Consider the following 19,350-nt stretch of genomic DNA (forward strand, 5'->3'; position numbering starts at 1 on the left):
TGCACATCAAACATTATTTATTTTGAACTTCTCTCCCTTGGCCATAGCTGTAGTGTGAAGCTAAGTTCTGGTATTTCCACCACCTGCCCTTCTTCTTTCTTATGCACAGCTCCTTCTAGAAAAATGCCCTGACCTTCGACTCTTCTTCAAAACTGCTCTTCCTTAGCTCTTAACTGATCCCTCCTCAAGGACAAAGTGAAAGGTAGAGTATGCCAATAAAATAAGCAGAGGTTTTCAAGCATACCACAGGGTAATTGGGAAAATGACTGGAAGATGAGTCATGTGCTTCAGGTCCGGAGCTCACCCTATAGGTATTTAGGGTGCATGGCAGACAGATGCACTCCTGTCCATGCATCCAAACCAATGTAATATCATCTCAGAGACAGCTTATCCTTTTATTTTATTTTATTTTATTTTTTTTAAATAGAACTGATTGATTTTATCCTTTTTTTAAAAATAAATTTATTTATTTATTTTTGGCTGTGTTGGGTCTTCGTTTCTGTGCGAGGGCTCTCTCCAGTTGCGGTGAGCTGGGGCCACTCTTCATCGCGGTGCGTGGGCCTCTCACCATCGCGGAGCACAGGCTCCAGACGCACAGGCTCAGTAGTTGTGGCTCACGGGTCCAGTTGCTCCGCAGCATGTGGGATCCTCCCAGACCAGGGCTCAAACCCGTGTCCCCTGCATTGGCAGGCAGATTCTCAACCACTGCGCCACCAGGGAAGCCCTAGCTTACCCTTATATAGGCCAGAAGAAAGCCACCTCACCATAAAACTCTTAGAAGAGAACATAGGCAAAACAATCTCTGACGTAAAAGTACCAATGTTTTCTTAGGTCAGTGCCCCAAGGCAATAGAAATAAAAGCAAAAATAAACAAATGGGACCTAATCAAACATACAAGCTTTTGTACAGTAAAGGAAACTATAAACAAAATGAAAAGACAACATACGGACTGGGAGAAAATATTTGCAAATGATGCAACCAACAAGGGCTTGATTTCCAAAATATACAAACAGCTCATACAACTCAATAACAACAACAACAACAAAACCCAATTGAAAAATGGGCAGAAAACCTAAATAGACATTTCTCCAAAGAAGACAAACAAATGGCCAACATGCACATGAAAAGATGTTCAACACTGTTAATTGTTAGAGAAATGCAAATCAAAACTACAATGAGGTACCACCTCACACCAGTCAGAATGGCCATCATTAAAAAGTCTACAAATAACAAATTCTGGAGAGAGTATGGAGAAAAGGGAACCCTCCTACACTGTTGCTGGGAATGTAAACTGGTGCAGCCACTCTGGAAAGCAGTATGGAGGTTCCTCAAAAAAGTAAAAATAGAGTTGCCATATGATCCTGCAATCCCCCTCCTGGGCATATATCAAGAGAAAACTATAATTAGAAAAGATACATGCACCCCAATGTTCATTACAGCACTATTTACAATAGTCAAGACATGGAAACAACCTAAATGTCTATCGACAGATGAATGGATAAAGAAGACGTGGTACACATATGCAATGGAATACTACTCAGCCATAAAAAGCATGAAATAATGCCATTTGCAGCAACACAGATGGACCTAGAGATTACCATATTAAGTGAAGTAAGTCAGATAGAGAAAAAGAAATATCAGATGCTATCACTTCTATGTGGAATCTAAAATACAACACAAATGAATTTATCTAGGAAACAGAAACAGACTCACAGACATAGAGAACAGACTTGATGTTGCCAAGAGTGAGGAGGGCTGGGGGAGAGATGGATTGGGAGTTTGGGATTAGCAGATACAAACTGTTATATATAGAATGGATAGACAACAAGGTCCTACTGTATAGCACAGGGAACTATATTCAATATCCTGTGATAAAACATAATGGAAAAGAATATGAAAAAGAATGTGTATATATACATAACTGAATCACTTTGCTGCATGGCAGAAATGAACACAACATTGTAAATCAACTATATTTCAATAAAATTAATTTTTAAAAAAGAAGAAAGTCACCCAAAAAGGTTTTTCTGAAGTTGAAATAGTACTTATTCTTATCTATATCATCTAAAAGCCTGTATTAGGAATATATTCACTGTGGAAATGACTTAGAATCTACTTACATGAAGGAAACTTAAGTCTAAATCCCAATTTGAGCTGAAAATCTCAAGTAAGTAATGAGCATATTTTTATATTTTTTATGTTTAATAAAAAGGCCATATAAATGGTTTGACTTCTAACAGTTAGTACACAGATCTTATATTTGACATAATTTATGTCGAGTGTATAATTTGGGAAACAAGATCAGCACAAAAGCACCATGAAAGAGAAAAGACGATAACTGAAAGCATTCCAAACACCAGCACAGAGAGACTGAGCGTCGTATAGTTCATGGTCATCCAGAAAGACATCTGAGAAATGGCACCATTTTGGAAGCTGTTCACGTGGCAGAGACACGGCTTAGTGAATACTGCCTCGGTTTCCCATGAACCTCCCTATGTGCTACAGGTAATGCAAAGGGTCCAGGACGGATGATGCTGCAGGCAGTGGGCTGCCTTAGAGGATCAAGCACCACGCTCGGGGGATTCACTGCTCGTGTAATGAGAAGATGCAGACCTGCTCCTTGCCTGGGAGGCTGGCCTCTCATCTCTCAGGACTGCTGTTTCTCTAGCACACCCTGAGAATGGCCTGGATAAAATGCAGCTAGAGCCTTCACTCTTAGCCTATCTAGAAAGAGTGCACAAGCACTCAGGGTCCATGTGGATTGCATCTCCCCACATATCGTGAGGCTATTTCAGTGGGTAAGGGAACCAAATAAAAACACTATTTAGGGGAGGATGCAGAGAAATTGGAACCCTTGTGGAAATGCAAAATGGTGCAGCCACTATAAAAAACAATATGAAGGTTCGTCAAAAAAAGTAAAAATAGAATTAGCATAATAAGCTCCAGCAATTCCTCTGCCGGGTATATGTCCAAAACAACTGAAATCTGGATCTTGAAGCGATATTTGTATACCCATGTTTATCACAGCATTATTCACAATAGCCAACAGGTGCAAACAACCCAATTGCCCGTAGATGGATGAATAGATCTCTTAGTCCATTCAAGTTGATATAACAAAACACCACAGACTGGGTGGTTTACAAACAATAGAAATTTATCGCTCACAGTTCTAGAGGCTGACAGTCTGAGGTCAGGGTGCCAGTAAGTTTGGGTGAGGGCCCTCTTCTGGGTCTCAGACTTTTTTTTTTTTTTTTTAATTTAATTTAATTAATTTATTTATTTATGGCTGTGTTGGGTCTTCGTTTCTGTGCGAGGGCTTTCTCTAGTTGCGGCAATTGGGGCCACTCTTCATCACGGTGCGCGGGCCTCTCACTATAACGGCCTCTCTTGTTGCGGAGCACAGGCTCCAGATGCGCAGGCTCAGCAATTGTGGCTCACGGGCCTAGTCGCTCCGCGGCATGTGGGATCTTCCCAGACCAGGGCTCGAACCCGTGTCTCCTGCATTGGCAGGCAGACTCTCATCCACTGCGCCACCAGGGAAGCCCTGGGTCTCAGACTTTTGTTGCATTCTCTCATGTTGGAATCAGGTAGGGATCTCTCTGGAGCCTCTTTATGAGTCACTAAGCCCTTTCTTAGTGGAAGACTTAGTCACTTCCCAAAACCCCCTACCTACTAATACTATCACCTTAAGGGGTTAGGATTTCAACGTATGAATTCTGGTGGGATACAAACATTCAGACCATAGCAACTGATAAACAAAATCTGGGATATACATACAATAGAATATTATGCAGCCCTAAAAAGAAGGAAATTCTGTCATGCGCTATAATATGGATACTCAAGGACATTATGCTACTTGAAATAAACCATCACGAAAGGACAAATACTGTATGATTTCACTAATATGAAGTATCTAAGGTAGTCAAAATCATTGAAACAGATAGTAGAGAGATGGTTGCCAAGGGCTGAGGGGATGGGGAGGGAAATTTGTGTTTAGTGGGTTTAAGTTTGCTTTACAAGATGAGAAAGATCTAGAGATCTATTCCACAACAATGTGAATATACTTAACACCACTGAACCGTACACTTAAAAATGGTAAGGATGGTAAATTTAATGTTATGTTTTTTTACCACAATTAAAAAACTATTTTGTATTTCCTTTGCTTTTTTTCCTCTAATCCTTTCAAAACCTGATATTGAATTGAACAGCAATATACGCATGTAGTTTAAAAATACCATTCATCGCGTACTCATGGCATATCTTTACCCAGAATGAGAAATGCTATTAATAATTTATCTTGTATGCTTCCAGAAATAGTCTATATATATTTACATGCACATATACGTATATGTTCATCTTGGAAATTTCTAATGGAAGCACAATAAATACATCCCTTTTCCTAGCTGTAAAAAAAAAAATGTTTCTTAAATCTCATTATGAATAAATGCATTTGATAATCTTGTACACATGAAACTTATATAATGTTTTAAACCAACGTTACCTCAAATAAATAAACAGATCAATTAATTAAATAACCTCATTGTTTTCAAAGGAATGAATTCCATATAATACTATATTATTCCATAAAATGGAGTATCGTAATTTCTTTGTGTTCACCTATTGACAGAAAACTGGATCTTGACTGTAAACAATGCACTTAGTTTTCTTACAGGCACTTTCTGTGCACCTCTGAGTGTTCCTGTGGGACTAACTCCTAGAAGTGGAATTGTTACTTGGTGTAGACGATATATTGACAGGACTTAAAAGCATTACTCCTTTTGGGCTGTCATCTTCAGCGCTCTAAATAGCGGGTGCTTTTGAACACTTAACTTTATAGAAATTGTCCTCCAAGGACGTGCATAATGCTGTGATGAACATGGGTGTACAAACATCTCTTCAAGACCCCGCTTTGCGTATATGCTTTGGGCATATCCCCATCTTATGCCATTTTATGCTCCTACCAGCACTGTCTGAGAGTGCTTGCTTCCCACGCCCTGAGGAAGAGGATCCCCATCCTGTATCATCACTTTATTCACCTCCAACATGAATCCTCTGTACTGTGCTAAGGTGGTTTGAGTGTGGGCCCTGCAGCCAGACAGCTAGGGTTCAAATCCTTGTTACATCACTAACTAGTTCTGTGATTTGAGGATAGTGAACTTGAACTTTTCATGCCTCAGTGTCCTTTTCTGTAAACTGGGCATAAGAGGGCTGTTGTGAGGATGTGTTTAATAAATATGTATAAAGCGCATGAAGCAGTGTCAGGCACTCACTAAGTACTCAGTATAACACTTCTTATTGGTTTAATAGTTTTCTTTAAATTGATTCTCTTTTTAACCTTAGTTTTATGCTAAATGCTATGTAATAATATCATAGATCAGATGTATACTATCTATATCTTATTCTGAAAGACATCAAATTACATGCATACATTTAAAATGAAAAGAAAGTTTTTCTAGGACACAGTTTGAAAAGGACTGTCCTAAGCAAGAGTATTAGCAAAGGTTTTGTGGAGTTCAAGTGGGAGAGGTTACATTGTGTCACACTGATGTTGTAATTTTCATTTCTTCATACTGAATCCATACATCATACCTTAAATAGATACAAAGTGGACTAGACCAGGGGTAAGCAACCTAAACCCAGAACCAGCTGGCTGTGTGGCTTTTTAAATAAAGTTTTATTGGAACACTGCCACACTCGTTCATTTACATATTGCTTCTGGCTACTTTCACACAACAGCAGAGTTGAGCAGTCACAACAGAGACTGCATGGTCTACAAAACCAAAAATATTTATTATCTGTCCCTTTATAGAGAAAGTTGGCTGGCACCTGGTCTAAACCAATATTTCTCTCTGTCTGAGACCCTTAAACATGCTTGAACAGCATCCAGCTTCTCAACTGCTGCCCTAGTCTTAGCCACTCTGAAAGTTTGAGGTTTGCTGATCAGAAATTCTCAACATCTCAGAGTTTTGAGACTGTGATATTAATATTAAAAAAAGTACTCAAAGCCTGTCTTCCTGTTTTGCAAAATTTTAAAATTTCATCATTGCTTTTGTCTATACAAATATATAAAATGTGGTCTGCATCAAAGGCAGAAAATTGTTCTAACTGTTAAGTGGCATAGGACTGCAGAGTGCAGAAACCATAGGAGTTATCAAGGGCTGTGAACACAGCAGTGCTCTAAACACTCCACCTCTGCTGTGGGCCATTTTCGCAAGATCCCAATTAGTGTGGTACCAAACCACTTGAGTCTTTTATGTCAAAACAACAGACCCAGGAAATCACCCATGAATAGCCTGAAGTACATACCATATCTGTGCCTTCTGTACATTTACATTATGTGTGCAAATTGTAGAATTTGTAGACTTTGACTGTCGTTCCCTATGAGACCCACTATTAGTACAACATCCTATGAAGCTAAGCTGCCAGAACTGCAGTCACGAGGAATAATTTCCATGAAACCCTGGTGAGATGTTCCCTGGGCTGTCCTGCCTTCCACCTTCCCAAAACTTGGTTCTGCAGCACTTCCTTTCAATGAGTCTGCTGCCGGAGCACCTTTTTTGGTAAAAATTCACTTTTTCCATCATTTACTTCTCTTGATCAAAAACAATACTTTTGCCATCTCCCAAATGAATAAAAAAGTCTACTTATAAAGCGATTTCCCCCACAACTCTGCCATACTCTGTTCATATTACTGTTTAAGATTTACCTTTTTCATAAAATATATCCTAATTTCCATATATCTCTAATAACACCACTTCTGGAACTACTTCATTCCAGGAAAAGTAAAACTGTAATTTGTAAGATGTCTCAAGAGTTGCTATTTATCCTGCTGCATATTTAAAATTCTACTCACCACCACACCCCTCCCTCCCAACCTGATAACACCTGGCAATTCAAATGAGCAAAATCGTTACTTTTGCAAAGCAATAAAGTAGGTACAAAGGATATCGGGATAAACAAGCTGTAGTCCCTGATGCCAGAATTGATGTGAAATAAGCACGAGGTGAATAAATATGGCAAAAGAAAAGTAATACTTGAGAAATAAAAATGAAAAATCCTAGGAGTAGAAAAAGAAGGGCGTGTCTACACAATTTTAGTACAGAGTAAAAGGGATTCGAGTGAAGGTTTTCAAGTTGGGAAGGATTGTAATCGACAAATGGAAGGAAGGACGCGCCACACCCACCGAATGCAGCTGGCCCTGGCGAGAGGCAGTTGTTACTGGATCCTGGCTTTCCAGGATCGGCTACTTTGTGGTAGCAGCTCAGGTGTCTCATTCACTTCTCTGCCTCAACCTTTTCAGCTGCTCTGAGAGTTTTCGACAGACAAAATCCAGCTTTTATCTCTATTGTCACTGAGACCTGCAATGAAGGGCAAATGGAACCACCTCTCTCTCAGGTTCAGTAGGGCATCGTCCTTGTACAACTTTGTGGGGAAGAAGTGTTAAGCCTCTTGTTACACTTAGGCTTGGCACCGAAAGGCTCCCATCACACAAGCAGCATCACACAGTTGGCTAAGTTTTAACTTAACTAACCATCTGGGTTGAGGTCTGTTTGAGAACAGCAACTTTTCCTTAACTCAATCTAACAACTCCTTATTGAGAATCTGTTATAGGCCTGGCCCTCTGAGGAGATTAATCCCTGACCTAATGGCTCTCAGAGCCCAGAAGGGGGAGACATGTACAGAAAATTCAACTGTGGTCCACAATGGTAAGTGCAATCAACAAGACTGTCCATGGTACAAAGTCACTGCCTCGGGGATCAATGCGCTTGACGTAATGAGGTGAATGGTTAGGAAGGAGAGGGCCGTGTCCCTGACAAGGCCAAGTACATGGAAGAGATCGATACACAATCATTGAAATGCTGCTCCTATTCTGCCCAAAACCACCCAGTCTCAGAGCCAAACTTGAAATCGGCAAGCCTGGAGCTGGCACAAGCCTCAGACAGCCAAGGCACACTCTGCAGACCCTTCTTTGCAACCTCCTACCTGATGTGGGGCTTGGCTCTGTTGAGTCATCAACTCATTAGCAATAAATGTATTAACCTAGACCTGAAATAAACCAACATATATTTAAATGACTGAATTAGCAGGAATCTCTGTCAAGAGAATTTCCGCTCCTTCTACCAATAGAGCTTCACACTTAGCAGAGTGTCTGCTTCCTTACATACAAACCCTCCTTATCTCTGAGTCCAGTTTTTCTTATTATGATTTGACACTGTTCTTATCCCTCTTTATTCTGAAACTACACAGTCATATGATCTTTCTATTTATACCAAGTAAACGTCATTCTTTTAAACCTGAATCCAATATTCTTTATTAATTTGATTATGCAATATTTCAAACATCCCCCCAAAACAGATATGCATGTACTGATAATCTAGATTTATTTTAACAAGGTAAATATTTTGCCATATGTGCATCAGCTCTTTCTCTTAAATAAATGAAGTGGTGCAGGTATAACAAACAGTCCCCTTCCCAACCCCCATGCTTCCAGTATTTCCGTGTCTTTTTTCTGCCCTGCAAATTTGGGGTCAACTTTGTTGCTCTCTTAGAGCACTGTGAGATTGTTGTGAATCTTTCAATACAATATTAATTAGCCTTATTAATTAGTCTACTTGGTGCTCTAGGTTGGAAATGATCTAGAGAAGAACAAAGGTTCAAACGATTTGCTATGTCTATTTTATATTCATTTAAGGACCTACTGCTACCTATTTTTTCAAGGCGAAAGAAATCTATTAAATAGAATTATTTATACTAGAACTTATGTTTATTTCAAGTAATTTCTTTTCTTATTTTTCTCAAATATATTTTGCCAGTCCTTTCCTAGAAGAATGCCTTTTTCACACAAAGGGCCTGCATAGGAAGAAAAATGCACTTAAATTCTAAGTTTAATTCAATGCATTTTGAATAACAATTTCCATCTTAAATTCATAAAGGATACAACTTCTGAATTAGAGTTCTGATGAGTTTTTAATATGAAGAATAAACTCCTAATGAATGCAGAGTATAGCGATTCAGGAAATATTATAGTTCTCAAAGATAGGACTAACTTTAACCACTTGATTGTTATTCACTAATAACAATGAGAAAATACCTGGGCTCCGCCCCCCTAGGTTGGTGACCATCAGGGAGAAAGAGGGTGTCTTGCAGTCAGAGGGCACTGGAGCAAGCTTCCTGAGGCCCTGTTACAGAGAGCATCACCTGTTCAGGCTAACACGTGTGTGGGATAAGCTGCATCCTAGAGCAGGCGGCACAGTCTCCTCTGATCCAGGCAGCTGGAGGATAGTTAAGGGGCAAAACAATTTCCCCCACAGATGGGACTTGGTTCATCCCAGTCAGTGCTTCTCACAATCTAGCTTGTACTGGAATCCCCTGCTCATCTTGTTAAAATGCAGATTCTATTCACTAGGTTGGGGTGGGGGTTGAGATTCCATATTTGTATCAAGATCCCGGGTGATGCTGCTGGTCCGTTGGTTACATGTTGAGTAGCAGGACTCATAGCAATCTAGGTCCTTTAATTCATAGAGAAAAAGGGAAGGCGAGGAGTAGAAAGATAAGATGTATACGAAGAGGAAAGCAGAGAAATAGAAAAGAAAGCAAAAGGTCATGGAGAGAGAGTGAAAGAGAGAGAGAGAGAGAGACAAAGAACAGGAAATTTGATAATATGGCCCTCCCAGCATCCCTCCATTCTAAGTGCCCCCATTAGGGTGGACATCAAGTCTTTACATGGCCCCACCCCCCAATCCAGGGGCTTCGGTGCTAAGTGTAGGGTGGCCTGGGAGCCGTCCTGATCAGATCAGCTCTTCACAGGTGGTGAGATCTGAGACTCCCCTCAGCCAGAGCCAAGTAAGTCCGAGCATTTCCTCAGATTTTTGAACCAATATAGGAAATTGAATGCCAGAAGCTAATCCACAGAAGGCACAGGACAGGGCTGCCTCTTAGTTACAGCCATTCCAGAGACCCAGCTAAATCCTCCCCTTCTCCGTGTGGTCGGATTCCCAAATTACCTAGACTGATTCAAGTTGATTTTCTAGAATTTGTAACAATACAGATAGAAGACGGATATAGGGGAAAATGGAGAGAGAAGAGAGAAATAAGGAGAAAAGTATTTAATGAAAGGTGAAAAAATAGATAAGGAAAGAATAGAAGGATAGAGGAGAAGAGGCAGAAATAGTAAGGAGATGAGAATGAAGACAAAGTATTGATAAAAGAGAAGAAAAAACACCCAGGAATTGCAGGAGGAAAGGTCCCCATGGCCAATAGGGACCCAGTGGTCCCTGGGCCAGATAAGCCTCAACAGAGGACACCATTGCAGTGGACACCATTAGGCACGGTCTCCCGAGAGGAGAGGTGGGTATTGGCCTGGCTCTCATTGAGTCAGCCCATTGTTCCCAAACAACTGGAACGGGGAGGGAGAAGAGACAGAGTCAGGGCAGGCAGGTGGTCTGGGAAGGACAAGGCTTGCTATAGGGTCCCAAGAAGACCAGATAGGTGCCCAGGAGGGTGGTGATGGAGCTGCCCCAACACCCCTCTAGAATACTGCCAGCGCTCTAGGCTGCCCACTCACAGACCTCTCCTGCCCACCAGGGATGCTCACAGACCCAGACTCAGAGCAGGACAGTGGTTGGCGCCCACACCTCTCCCCAGCCTGGTCCAGAGGCCCCCAGGGAGCTCAGAGCTCACATTAGCTTGCAGGTAAGAATCCTGGTTCGCAAGGGCTGCCCCACAAAATTCTTGTAATGAATCTAAGAGTCACAGTAGATTGATGTAAGTGTTGGCTGACATATTCTCAGGGAAACAGTAGAAAATAAACATTAGTGAGCTCTGTCAGTGATCACTGATCTGCTGCACTGCTCACTGCAATGCTGTTCTATCATCCTCAGCGTCCTAAGACTCTGGCCACTTCCTGATTTAGTTGGGCTGAAGCTGCAAACTCATCTTCTAAGTCCTATGGACGTTTAGCACCAAGCTTGGTCAAGCCACCTGGTTTACTAAATGACCGACATAAACCATGATTGTTCACATCGTATAGGAAATGCACCCCTTCTAAACTTGTTCAAACAGTGATACTTCTTCCACTACATTTCAAGTGAGGACATTTACTCTGCACATCAAAAGAGTTTGTATGTCTTGAGATGTAGTGCATCCCTTGGTGAGAGATGGTGATGCCTTTTCTGTCATGTAAGACACATGCCTTTATTTCCATTTAAATAAAACCCTTTTGGAATGTATTTCACAGATCTGAGTATTTGTTTAATTTTTTTGGTTATTTTCACATAGAAATCCAGTTCAGCCATGGAAGCAGTCACTCATTAAGAAAAAATATTAAAGTGGAACATATCACCAGTGAAGAACATAATTTCTTTTTTTAAGAAAGTCAATTTGGATAACTAACCTTCAGTAACTGGACCTGCAGTCCTCAAATCCCTTAGTAAAAGACTTTGTGGCCAGCCATGTCTCAATTTTACAATTTTGAGAATTTAGAGAGGTATACATTGCATTTCACATATTAATTAATATTCCATGGCAAACATGTGGCAAAGCATATGGACAACTTGCCCAAAGTAACATAAGTAAAGATCTTCTGTCTTATTATCATCTCATGTCCATTTTCAGTAAGGAGTTAGGATTGACCTTTTTCTGAGAGTTTTCGGAATTTGGAAAGAGTTAACATGTATTAGCGGACAGAGTTAGCACAGACAGCAGATAGACCCAGAAGAACAAGAAAATTCACTTAAAATAATTATGACAGGGAGAACATCCACAAAACTTTTAAGGCCAGAGAAGGAGTGCTTGATTTGGACTTTCTTATAAAAGTAGAAGGAGGCTTCCTGAGAAGGAAGCCAATACACAGTCTTTCTTGCTGGGGGTCAAGGTTACATCAGCGAGGCCACAAGCTGGGGACACTGCTGTGGGTGAGAGCTACACTAGTGATGGCGGGGCAGCAGCCTCTCAGGGGGGACACCTGTGACACACCAACTGCGAGCAGGTGCTCAGATACCCCTGCAACATGACTTCATATGACTCTGGAAAACATCTTCAGATCCAATGAGAAATGTGTTTGCTAGGAAAGGATACCAAATGCAGAAAGAAAAAAAACATCAGAGATGTATAAATACAGTGGGGTGGGCAGAAAGGCCTCAAAGATGTCCAGGCCCTAAAGAAAGGAACTGTGAATATGTTACTTTGCATGGCAAAAGGGACTCTGCAGATGAGATTATGGTTAGGAAGACTGTCCTGGATTACCCAAGTCGATCCAGTCTAACCACATGAGCCCTTAAAGTAGAGGACTTTCTCCAGCTAGAAGAAGAGGAAATCGGAGAGGTGCAGCAGAAGGAGAACAAGAACAAAGAGCGATTTAAAGATGAAAGGGACTTGACCCCCTGCTGCAAGAACAGGCCACACAGAAAGCATAAGGGATGTGGGAAACCTCTAGGAGCAAAGACCAGCCCCCAGCTGGCAACCTACAGGAGATCAGTGTCTCAGTCCTACACCCACAAGGAAGTGAGTGAGTGTGTATGCAGAAGCATCAGGAGGGCAGTCCTGACTGCTGCCCTCTGAAAGGCCTGCTTGCAAGGCTGGCCCATTCCCAAGACTCTAATGATAAAGGTGGCTTAGTGTGCCTAATGTTTGTTCAAACAATGTGGTTCATACTCAATACCTGCCTTCCTTCTGGGAGTCTGGGATTTTGTTACATGCAAGGCAGAGGGTGCCTACATGACCAGCCCCCAGTACATGAGTTCACCTGGTTGGTAATATTCCATGTGGGTTTCTATAACTCACTGCTGGGGGATTAACTTCCCTGGGAGAGGACTGTAGAAACCTGGGCCTGATTTCCTCTGGGCTTCACCCCAAGCACACTCTTCCTTTGCTCATTTTGCTCTGTGTCCTTTCACTGTGCTAAATCATAGCTGTATGACTACACACTGGTCCTGTGAATTCTCCCAGCAAATCATGGAACCTGGGGAAGGTTCTGGGAATCTCCAGACACCTTGAAGGACAAGTCTTCCCCAGAGCCTCCAGGAAAAATGCCTTAAGCAGAGAACCCAGCCAGGTCTACTGTACTTTAGACCTACAGAACTATGACATAATAACTCTGTCTTGTATTAAGTCACTAAATCCATGAAAATGTGTTAAAGCAGTGATAGGAAATTAAGTAAATGGCACCATGAATAAACATATTACTTTCACTAATGAAGAGTATAATATCTCAAGGACATTTTTTAAAATCTTAAATTCATTCTCAAGTTAACATCAGCAATTCATATCTAAAACAACCACGTGAAGAAGGGGTAGAACCTCTGGTAAGGTGTATGGTTGATTTTTAAGAGCAGCTGACATTTTGTGAGAGGTCTGGAAAGCAGCCAAACCAGCCCAATCTTTTTAAAGAAACTGTGAGTATAATGTCAGAATCATCAACTAGTGTGATTTACTGCTTTCAGTGCCAGTTGTGTATAGTCGGGCCCAGATTAGGAGATGAATTCACTTAACCCACGGTGGTGCGCGCAGGAGATGTGAGGATCTTCCACTCATTCGTTTTAATTCAGCAAACATTTACCAACGTGCTCGGCCCCAGGCACCATGAAGTGCTGGGGACACAGGGAGGGATGCAAGCTCAGCAGGAGTGTAAGGCAGGCCACTTTATCCATGTTTATTGTGTGATAGGATGGATAGGATTGAGGGGTCCACTTCTGTCCTCACCTGCATGATCTAGGGTTAATAATGCCACTATATTCTTGACCCTACCTCCCCAAGGGTGCCTGACCTTTAAAGAAATCAGCAGAGGGTGATGCTTACATATGATTCCTCTCCAACCTGCTTCACTAAAAACAAGAATTGTTAGAGTTGCTCAATCAAATGGGATTGGAGCGGGGCGAAAATATGAACCTTAATTAATACAATGAAGAATAAGTAGGCATTAACTATTAGTTAACTAATTTTGAAAAATAATATTTAATTTTGAACAAAAGTTCTCTATGTAAGTAGATGTTTCATTAAGCTTTAACTTACTTAAGCAATATTGACCTTAACCCTGCTTTGGACTTGGTGTTCTTAGAATAAGCACAACATTAATATCTGCTTCGGATCATACACATGGCAATTACTTGTTTGGAAACCTTAGGTCAGCCAGCCCTAAAAACACTCACATAGCCCTTCCCACTTTGTTCTTTTATCTAGTATTAGACAACTAACTAGTTTTTCTTGATTCAATTTGCATCAACATTTATTGACTAACTAATAAAAGCTCCAGGGATAAGAAATTAAGTAGACCACAATCTATTAAGTTATAATAAGTTACAGAGTTCTAAGGAAATTCAAATGAGGGCAGTTTGTTACACAACGAATATTATCATTTTGTTGCCTGTTACTTTTATAGATAAGCTATGTGCTAAGACATAACGGCTTTTTAGCTGACAATTTTCTTCTTACTCTGACAATTAAGAAAAAAAATTTCTTAAGTTATACAACATTCTTAGCCTAAATTAAATGGAAGATACACTGTGTCTTTTTTATTGTGGTAAGATATACATAACAAAAAGTTTAGCATTTTAGCCACTTTTAAGTGTACAGTTCTGGACATTAACATTCACATTGTTGTGCAAACATCACCACCTTCCATCTCAAGAACTTTTTCATCTTCTCAAACTGAAACTTTGTCTCCATTAAAACACTTACAGTCCATTACTCCCTTCCCCTGGCTCTTGGCAACCATCTAAATTATATTTTTAAGAAGAAGAAAAAAGTAATTTCTTCTCCACCTGATGAATCTTCTTCAGGCCACACCCCATCAGCCAATTGCAAACCTGCTGCAGACCTTTACAACACTCTACTTTTAGAGCTTCTCATTCAGAGCAGACTGTGATTTAAAGATATGAAATGCTAAATATAGAATAAATTACATAAATTTTAATATTCAAAAAGTTAAGCAAACAAAATTTAATTCTTCTAAAAGAAGCATAGATATGTAATCAGAAGTAGAAACTGTCACTGATGTAAAATAGTTATGATTCCAAAGAATCCTAGGGATCTACTGTCCATAAATTACAAGGGGCCACATGGTGCCCAAGTTCCTGTTGGTGCAGGAACTCAACATATTCCTCAACAAGTCCTCCACAGAGAGACTCTCCATCACATCTATTTTTACATGTTCAGGGTCTTTCAGAAATTTCAGTTTATCAGAGGGCACAGAGAAAATGAATTTGCTTTATTTAAAAATGCTGAGGCAATATAAACTATTGTGTTTTTTATAAAACAAAAATAAAATCAGTCATATGTGACTTATTTATTCCTTAGACTTCACACTATTTAAAGGAATAATGGGAAGACATTTTCAATATTTCGCTACATTATAAAATTGTTTTACTTATTTCATAAATTAGCCATGGACGGTGTATTCTGGAACGTCACATGTGGCTTACATTCAGTGGAAACATTTTCAAGTAACTTAGGAGGCTCTGTTTCTATACTTGATCTGACAGATGGGCAGCAACATGCAGTAACTGGCATAATTCATACTCCGACAGACTGCTTTTCAATAAAGCACATACCCAGATGCTTTCCTCTCGTCGATATTGCTTCCAGTTCCTCACGCCATCGCTGAACATCAGGAGGTAGCTGGTCACCCAGTCGGAGCTCCCGTATCCTCCCTGGGTGGCCACAGCTGTGACCTCCATTCTTTCTCCAAGGTCAATCTGCAGCCACTGGTATTTATTTGACACAAGGGGAGACCAGCCACCAGCTCCTTTTTGTGGGAATAAAAAGAAGAAAACCAGTAAAGACAGAGAAATCTTTGAAATCTATATTAACCTGTAAGAGTGGGGTCATAAATAAGATTTATGAAAATCATAGTTTCAAATTCTGCATCATATAATGCCTCAGAATTATACAAACACACTCACATACACACACACCAACACAAAATAAAAACACAGGTTAAATCTAAATGGATGAAGCCTATATTAATTGTTTTGTTTCTTAGTTCATAACCCCTGACTCTCTGGTATTGGGGTGTCCCGCTAAGTGAAATTGCTTAATGTAATAGGTGGACAACTAAACACCATGCCATTACATCAGTGCTTGGAACTAGTGTCGTTACTGGCTTCAATGCATGACTTGCCCTTTGTTGGACATAAACAAAGGGCAAACTTTCCTTTGTTGGAAAATAACAAACTTTCCTTTGTTGGAAAATAAAGCTAGAAAACCTTAATTCTGGATTCCCAGCATGAGGAAGTACAATGTTGAATGTTGGGATAACAAAGATGGCTATGGCATAGCCCTACACTCATGGTGCTTACAGACTCATAGGAGAAGCAGACATTTCAAAGAACAATTTGAAATGCAATATGGGAGGGGTGGAGGTGAAAGTGATTTCTGTGCAGGGAGGGAGAGTTCTAAAAAGTCAGCAAGGAGGGTGAGCGAGAACCCAGAGGAAGTGAATGGGGAGGAGTTTCTCAGGTATTCAAGACAATAGGCGCAGAGTGGAAATTACTGTGCTTTGTTTTCTCCAGTGCCTGTGAGACACCGAAGAATTAGGGATACCTGTGAATGTATTATTGATACATTTTGTTCTTCTAGTTTAACAGAAACATGAGTTTTGAATTTGGATTTAGATGTCATATTAAATTTTCTGAATTTAAATTATTATGCAATATAAAAATTGGGGGGCTTCCCTGGTGGCGCAGTGGTTGAGAGTCTGCCTGCCAATGCAGGGGACACGGGTTCGAGCCCTGGTTTGGGAAGAACCCACATGCCGCGGAGCAGCTGGGCCCGTGAGCCACAATTACCGAGCCTGCGCGTCTGGAGCCTGTGCTCCGCAACAAAAGAGGCCGCGATGGTGGGAGGCCCGCGCATCGCGATGAGGAGTGGCCCCCGCTTGCCGCGGCTGGAGAAGGCCCTCGCACAGAAACGAAGACCCAACACAGCCATAGATAAATAAATAAATAATTAAATAATTAAAAGAAAAAAATTGGGAAACAGGTTTGAAATGCATTCTGGAACTGATATTTTGCTAATTATCCATGTCTAGAAAACACAGTGTCATGTAAACAGTCCTTAACACAAAAAAACTAGCTTTAAAAAAAATTTCCCCATTGTCCTGACATCTAATTTGAGGCTCTCATAATAAGGTCTGACACTTCAGACAACATTTATTATCTTTTCTATTAGGGGCTATTATTAACATCCATGTCCTGTTTACAAAAGCTGTTACGACCAAGTACATGTCAGGAGGTGTGTGACATGGTTACAAGACAGCTCAAAGGAAAATGGAAGTGGAGCGCTTACATCAGGGTGTGGAGGTGAAACTAGCAAGTGGGCACATCTGTTGCTTCATTATCTCCTCTGCTAACGGCACTACGTGTATAACCCTTAGCAAAATTTAAAGCTTACAAATTCTTTAAAACTCAAATTCTTTTTAAGATTTCCTCATTTCCTGCAATCTTTATTCCAAAATTCCAAAATTTCCTCTCAACCACAAGCACAATGTCTTTTCCTTTGATCCACATCTTAAACATGCCACAACTCTGGCTGTTCTGTAATGCATTATTAAACTTTTTATTTTGAAATAATTTCAGATTTACAAACGAGTTGCAAAGATGGGATAGGGAGTTCCTGTCTACTTTTTACTCAGTGTGTCCTAATGTTAATATCTGACATCACCATGGTATTTTGATCAAAACTAAGCTATTAACACTGGTACAATGGTAACAAAATGACAAACTTTCTTTTGATGTCTCCAGTTTTTCCACTAACTAACTCCCTTTTTCTGTTCCAGAACCCCACATTGCATTTAGTCACCTTGTCTCCTTAGTGTCTTCCAACCTGTGATAGTTTTCAGTCTTTCTTCGTCTTTAATAACAAGATTGATCACCACCCAACACCTCCCTGCTACTTCTACTGATTTGTGCAGAGGTCCCATCTAATGTTTGATGAATGATAAGTCCTTCTGGGTTCTAGCTGAGGGTTAACTAACAGTCCCAAGTAACATTACTCTGCAACTGCCTGTAATTTTATAATAATTGCCAAAAGAAGTCAGAAATTAGGTGTTGGCATTTAGCTGATCATTTTAACTTAAAGGTTCTACATTTGAAGTTTTATATGAATCAGTTTCAATCTCTGCGAAACTGCTAAATGTCCTGTATTCTTAGTATCAAGGTTGTAAAGAATGTACTGAAGATACTTCTTCTTTTTGCATTGCACAATCTTGCTCTGTCATCTTTAATCTCTCTTGAAGCGGGAAGTACCATCAACACGGGCACCACATGTACAGAAACGCAACAGAGTAAAAAGGGTCGGCATGCTTCCAGCATCTGCCCTGGGACCAGCCTCTCCCACAGATGCAGCCACGTCTCTGTCAACCACTCTTCACCATCTGCAGGTAATCAACCTTGAACAGTTCATATTCCTTACCTGTGGTGAGAAGGTGCTACTGGTATGCAAATTAAGCTATCTGATTAAGTAGGTACTCTGATAAAGTAATGAAACTGCAGAATTCCCTGTGCTGCAAAGCAATTCATTTCAGCTGGGTAACACAGCCACGGCGTAATCCCCAGACCCCTGTAGGGTGATGATGTTGAATTACTGTGCATTTGCCCATGCACGCAGTCCACCGGGGTAGATGCCCTTTTTTCTAATGACTGGAAAAAGTGGGAAATGCACAAATATAACCTGAGGACTGTTAGGGAGCCCCGAACAGTTTTACTGACGGGTAAGGGAGATCACTGCTCTGTAATGGAAAACAAAACAAAATACACTGAAACAACATTAAAGTGGGTACGCTTGAGCACAGCCGCCCCACCAGCTCTTAGCTGCAGAGCAGTGGTTCTGAAACTGATCAGCCTGCATTATTCAATGTTGCAAATCTTCAGTAAATTCCCCCTGGGAACCAACACCCCCTGAAACAGAGCCCAGGGATTTGCAATTACTGTTTTGGAGTCACCAGTGCTGAACCCACAAGAAAGGCACTTGCCCTCCCACCCAGCTCTTCCCCTGACCACACCACAGACTGTCTTTTTCCATTGTCACCGTCCTGTCTCCTGCCTCAGCCCCTTAGTTGAATAAAGTGTCACAATTCATACAAAGGAAAACATGTCCAGAGGGTCTGACTTGCACAGAACAAGGTTCCACAGCTTAGGACACTGAACACAAAACATCCCTCCCAGCAAAGTGTGATAGGTATGCTTTAGGGCTGCAATGAGAATTCAACAAGAAGCTGTGTTAGAGCATCTAGCACAATACTTTCTCTCCCATACACGATCGCAAGACGGGAGACAGTCATGGTGAAAGAGGGGTGACATCCAGAGTGTGGGGCATTGCAGTCTTTTCATTACTGAATGGCCCGTTACCTGCCACTTT

The 19,350-nt window shown here is 40.8% G+C and overlaps 1 protein-coding gene across 8 annotated transcripts in view; it reads right to left on the reverse strand.

The window, feature by feature from the left end:
- Positions 1–19,350, reverse strand: part of LOC309664467 (contactin-associated protein-like 3) — a 124,150-nt gene that overhangs the window by 30,339 nt on the left and 74,461 nt on the right. For 6 of the 8 annotated variants that reach the window (XR_014265765.1, XM_082469946.1, XM_082469945.1 and 3 more), the window contains exon 3: positions 15,546–15,739. Coding sequence is in view for 7 of the 8 variants with exons in the window: in XM_082469946.1 (XP_082326072.1) it covers positions 15,546–15,739 (194 nt within the window). In the remaining variant the exon portion in view is untranslated. Of the gene's footprint in view, positions 1–15,340; positions 15,740–19,350 lie in introns of those variants that run through there. The other 2 variants (XM_082469950.1, XM_082469944.1) reach the window with 1 other exon arrangement.

This window comes from Balaenoptera physalus, assembly GCF_965194825.1.
Source record: "Balaenoptera physalus genome assembly, chromosome: 7".
NCBI classification, from domain to species: Eukaryota; Metazoa; Chordata; class Mammalia; order Artiodactyla; family Balaenopteridae; genus Balaenoptera; species Balaenoptera physalus.